The 6,000-nt window shown below is 40.7% G+C and overlaps 1 protein-coding gene across 4 annotated transcripts in view; it reads left to right on the plus strand.

Annotated features, from left to right (window-relative positions):
* The window catches only part of CNOT7 (CCR4-NOT transcription complex subunit 7), an 834,016-nt gene extending 828,224 nt beyond the window's left edge, over window positions 1-5,792 (plus strand). For all 4 annotated transcript variants that reach the window (XM_069631580.1, XM_069631581.1, XM_069631583.1 and 1 more), the window contains one exon: window positions 4,092-5,792. In XM_069631580.1, the coding sequence (XP_069487681.1) occupies window positions 4,092-4,223 (132 nt within the window). In that variant the 3' untranslated portion in view covers window positions 4,224-5,792. The remainder of the gene's footprint in view (window positions 1-4,091) is intronic.
* The last annotated feature ends 208 nt before the right edge of the window (window positions 5,793-6,000 follow it).

Raw genomic sequence — 6,000 nt, forward strand, 5'->3', positions numbered from 1 at the left:
CAATGCCAGATTCAAACTGATCCACTTTAAATACCTACATCAGTTTTACTACACACCAACTCTAATGCATAGATTCTTCTCTGACACCTTGGAGAACTGTCGAAGATGTGGTAATACAACAGCTGACTCTTTGCATCCTGCATGGGGTTGCCCCAAAATCCTGAACTTCTGGGTGGGCGTCTTCGAGACACTCGGTGAAATGATGGGTGAAGTATTACACCTAAACCCTATGATCGCACCTCTGGTAAACACAAAACAGTTCATTAGAGGTCTTAAAAAATGGACTGGGCTGCTTTTAGCCAAAAGACGAGTAGCGATGGTGTGGGAAGGGACCCAGGTGCCCAGACTGGTTCAGTGGCAAGCAGACTCCCTATACTTTAATGATATGGAATCGTATAGTAGACTATCATGCTGTCAGAGCAGATCCATTGATGTTCATTATCTGACCACACCCAATTCGCGCAAATGAATCGAGCCCCATCCCCTGTGGTGTTAGACAGCACTGAAGAAATACGCGAGTTGGGAACCTCAAATGTGAGGGGGAATGAAGACAGAAACCAAACATCTGCCATACTGTAAGACCATATATGGAATAAAGGCACAATAACGACATACTAATGACACGCCAGTAGTGAGGTTCATTTCCCAAACAAGTCTGGTTTATTTTCAGAGTATCTCAGCCGGCCGACCGGGTCTCAACACCTCACGACGTGTGTTCAGGCACCGTGAGAGGAGAAAGAGCAAGCATTGGTAAAGCAGTAATATATATACATAACACCATCATTGCACAGCATTATTCGGTCAGCCCATATACATGACATACAAGCTAGGGTTCAGTAATTGACAGTTATGCACGTAACTTCATTCAGTCTAAACATTTGGTATTTCTAGCCGAGGCTGCAGAGACAGTTTACTGTTTTGGGGAACACTGGGCACTGGCACGGGTAAGGATATGTTCTAGCAGGGAGACATTCCAACTAATGTTATCTATTCGCTGCGCTCATGGGCTAAGGGTCAGACAGTTCTGAAGCAGAGAAAATACCATCTTTCGTGGAGGAGCACCATTAGTTGCATATAATTCTTATTTAACTGCCTTCTACAACAGCGTTTACAAGACAGGCTGGCACCTGGGTTGCTGATTAGTCGCTGCTTATGTACAGCTTCAAGGCTTCACAGAATAAGAAAAACAATGTATTTTTGCAGGGTTTCACATTCCTGCCTACGTTGGCATTCAAAGTTCTGGCTGTGGCCTCGCACCTTGTGTAGATCTGAAGCAAGCACAGAAAATATTCAGCAAAAGCATTTAGAAAAGAAAATGGCATGCAATTACAAAATGGACTCCCAATGGTCACATTCAGGTTTTCATAGTTTGCAATGTTTGTCACATGGTGCGATTCGCTTCTGGCCAACACACTATTCATACCATTCGGGCTATACGATTGCATTACAGTTTTACAATACAGAGATGGGCTGGACACCGGATACCCTAAATGTGACTGTATTGATTCAATGTGCAAGTGTTGGCATTTGTGATTTTTTTTTTTTTTTTTTTTTTTTTCTTTTGGGGGGGTCCTTTTTGTGCTTTTCCGAAGTAAGGTAATATAAAAAAAAATGCTAATAAAGAGAAAAAAAAAAAGTAACTTGTTCCTTTCCTGAACTTTGAGGACTCCGGGCATCCTCCAACTTGCTGATATGACAGATTTATGTGCCTGACTTCTTGAATCTGTCGTCTCTGGACCCTAGCGTGAGGTCCCCTGTTGCCTCGATCTACCTGTCCTGGAAGATTTTGAAATGTTCTTTTCTTCACAAGCGCATAGCTTTTTGTCTGAATTGACACAATTCATAAATGGTAAGGAGGGCCACTATGTTCCCTAACTGCTTTTCTCAATTTGTGTAAGAAACCTCTGTACCATTCTCCTGGATAATTTGACACAGTAACTGGACCAGCACATCTCCTGGGCACAACCCCTGGTTAAACTCCAATTTCAGTCTTGGAAACACTCTGGTTGCTTTATCATTATACTCGTAGCGTCCATCCAGAGAAATACTCTGCACCCAGGAAGTAATTAGGCTGGTGAGACTCCTTGCTCCATCATCAGTATAGAGGCTCCTGATTAAAATATTGTTGTGTAGAGTACTACAGGGAGCAGAAGTCCTGCTAATCCCCTACAGATGCCCGGGAAGTGTAAAGGTCCTCCGATGGCAAAAATATCTAAGCATCTTTGACTGTTCTGAAGAGATCAACTAAAAGAACTGCACACGTTGATGGATTTCAACAAATCATGCGCCACCAGGCATTGGATTCGGGAGAAGTGTACGTTTTGGAAAGCTGGGTTGGGCAGGATTTACAATATTTGAATATGAAAATCTAATTCATCGACTGATGGGTAGGGAACTATTGAGGAACCTGGTAGGTTTCTGAGTACCGAAACATTATAAACAACCGAAAAAGAGTACGGAAAACCGGCCATGTGAAACTCTCGTAAGGGGTGGAAAAAACCCATCTTTTCCCCTTGAGTATATGAAGACGTCTGGATGTGGAAAGGGCTGTTTCTTCTTTTTAAATGTATATGACCCAATTAATCTCCCTGTAATCTCGCAAATGTCTGAAAGGGGGAATCCATTCTGTTTTTGTGCTGACTGGCATCAGGTTAGGCTCCAAAAGTTGCATTGTCAGTTTGGCATATTGCCTTCAGTGTTACTGGAGGCCAAGCTTCAGTGTTTCCTAAGCAGACTATCAGATGATCTAGGCCCAATTCTGATGAAGTTTGTCCCCCATCACTGTAACGGATTTAACCAGTCCCCGACAACCTTCAAGCATCTCTTCTGGCTTGACCGCTTCTGTCCATGTGATTTGTGTCTTCGGTTTGGTTTGTGAGAGACGATATTCACTTAATTTGCCAGATTAGTAATGAACTAGTCAAGTAGGTTTAGCTGAAATGCATTACTTGCAGGGACATTAGGTGTTAAACGGCTGTTCAGGGGCAAGAGCTAAGTTGGGGAAAGTATATGATAACTTTAGCATTAAGAACTGTATAATTGCTGTAGCGGAGAAAGTGAAAACCTTGGGTCTTATTTAATGCCTCCTTGGGGACTGAGACAGACTAGCTACATAATCTAAAAAATTGTAATGATCTGAGGCTCTTGAAGAACATCAGACAGGTTTTGATGCACCTGTTTGATGCAATAGGTTGAGCTAACATTCTCTCGTGATTAGATTACTTCAACACTTTGTTCATAGGGGCCACAAAAAATGCTTACACTGATTGCAAATGCTCCAAAATGATGCTGTTCGTATCATTATGGGCATTTCAAGAAAATATCCTATTTCATAGAGGACCTTGTTAAATTGGCTTCCAATTGAGGCTGGAATCCACTTTAAAATGGCCACACTGGTCCATAAATGCCTCTGTGGAAAGGCCCCATAATACCTGAAGGCTTGCATTTTTCTCTACACACCTATGCGCGCCCTCTGATCTGCTGATCAGGGATTGATCAGCGTTTTGAGGTTTAGAAGAACTGGCGTCCTTGTGAGGGCTTTCCACACGAGTTGTTAGTGTGGAACTCCCTTCCTAGTTCCCTCCGACTGGACAAAAATATGTCCTTCCACATGTCACTAAAAACTTTGCTTTTGAAGTGAATATGCAAATCCTGAAGGAAGTTAGATTATCAGTCTATATGTGTCTTGTGTTCTTCTTTGTTGTCCCTTCGTGTTTTTGTTGGCCCCCTGATGCCTGCAGGTTCCTGTCGTGGTATAAGCGAATAGATGCAAAAAGAATAAAAGCACACATCAGAACTGCTCCTTCGAGATCCATTTTGTCCATTCTCTTTGCATCCACATTTTCAGTTTTCTGCCGTAAGATTTGTTCTGAGTTCTGAAGCAGTAGCATGTGAAATGCATAGGTTTTCAGGATACATATTTTGGTGTCCATACTGAACACTGCTTATAGATTTAACAGAGCATCTGAAAGGGGCACATGTTTTCTTTGGAGACATGTTATGGGACTGAAACTGGTTTTATTTGACTCAAATACATTTATTTGTACTTTATTCACAGCTTGTGTAATGTGTTTTTTAATTTTTTTTTCTAGATGTTTTTTGAAGATCATATTGATGACGCCAAATATTGTGGTCATTTATATGGCTTGGGCTCTGGATCTTCATATGTACAAAATGGCACAGGAAATGCTTACGAAGAGGAAGCCAACAAGCAGCAGTCATGACATGAAAGGAGAAGGGATTTTCCTGAGCTACACTAGCTTGTATATACGTTTTATCTCTGGTTGAATCACTTGGACAATGATGCTTTCTTTGCTTACTCGGCACCTTTTCTTTTCTGCCTTTGTGTTATGTGATGTAAGCATTCTGATCCCAGATATCCACGTGGAGGCAGAACACTTTAAGAGTTACAATCTTGCCTGTAAATTCAGCCATGGGACCAGTATGGCAGAAGAAAGAGAGCTTAATAGTGAGTGTTATCAGAAACATACCCAGTTGGCCTTTGTTTCTCTTCCAAAGCTAACTAGACCAGACTGTCATCCCATCTCCCTTATCCCCTTCAGAATGCAGGCGTTTTAGCTATTCGAGATTGTGGACCATCAATTTTTGCACTTTAGAGAGTGACTCAGATCCTCTGTTTTATCTCAAGTTTCCTTTTTCTTAGCTATGGAAAATAACTATTGTCTGCCAACTACAGCAGCATCAGACTACAATAGCATTTATTTTGGAACCCATGGAACAGAAACCATTAATTTCTGAAAACTCGTGTTAACCTGAAGCACTACCTACACACTCAGTCCCACAGACGTCAAATACCAGCTTTGACCGGTCTCGTCTTCCATGCACTCAGCCAGTGCAGAACAGCATCATCTGATACAACATGCAGCTCTTTTACTGAACCATTTAACCGAATTCCCTACTTGATGTTGACCAGGTCAAGTCCTGTGCGATTTTTGTTTCTATATAAAGCCTTCAAGCACAAATGGGCTTCATGATCTTAAACCAACAGCCACCTTGCCTGTATACTGTTCTTCGCTTTTATTCCAGCAATGTTTACCCTAAATATATTTTTTTTATTTGAAAACATCCTATTTATTATGTGCTTGATTTAAGGACTGAAAAGGTCTGTTTTGTTACGGTAAGAACACAAAGGTAGAAATGAATGATTTATACTTTGTACTGAATAAATTGTTAAGATGCATTTTGCTACAAAGAGATGGTACAAGAATTCACTGTAAACCCAAACAGTATAATTTGTAGCTAATAAAAAATGGGCGAGGATTGTTAATCCAGTTTGTTTTTCTGGATAGCTTTGTAAATGGGTATATACATAAATATAGATCTATTTTGACACATAGGGTGGCAAAGTACTTTTTTTTATCATGCATTATGTGCGCACAGTGCATTTATGGAGGAAGTGTTTGTTGGTCCTGGATAGCTTAAATACTTGCTTATGGTGATGGACATCATCTTCCATGTCCTCCATTTGTGCGTTCAGTTGCACCACCAAAACTCGTGCATTTTCCAATTGATTTGATTGGGTTGAATGCTTTGGTACAAAGTTACAAGCGTAGTGTGCTCCTCTGCCCATGCACATTCTTAAAGTCTGTACTTTTGGCAAGTCTCCCTAGTTTATTGCCTAGTACAATAGCTACCTTGTTTTTGTTTCGTAAAGTTACTGCATTGCAACAGAGTGACCCTTTTTTAAAGCCCTAGGAAAAACATTTGCAAAACGGAAGATATTTGTTTTTAAAGCTTTTGTAAATAAAGGCTTACAATGTTTTCTTAGCAAATGGCCTAATCATTTCATTGTGAAATGCCAATTTTTTGCTGATGTGCTTTTCCCAAATGTTCTGTTTGTTGTGTTAAATGGATTTGTACATAGTTTTAGCATTTTTCCCCACATATTTTTGGATAACATTTTAATTGGAATGCATGGCTTGTTTCCCCACACACTGTGTGTCATTATCTATCACTTGATTTTCAGTGGTCTACTCTTTG

This window comes from Ambystoma mexicanum, chromosome 6q (genome assembly GCF_040938575.1).
Source record: "Ambystoma mexicanum isolate Mex_15411 chromosome 6q, UKY_AmexF1_1, whole genome shotgun sequence".
Classification (NCBI taxonomy): Eukaryota; Metazoa; Chordata; class Amphibia; order Caudata; family Ambystomatidae; genus Ambystoma; species Ambystoma mexicanum.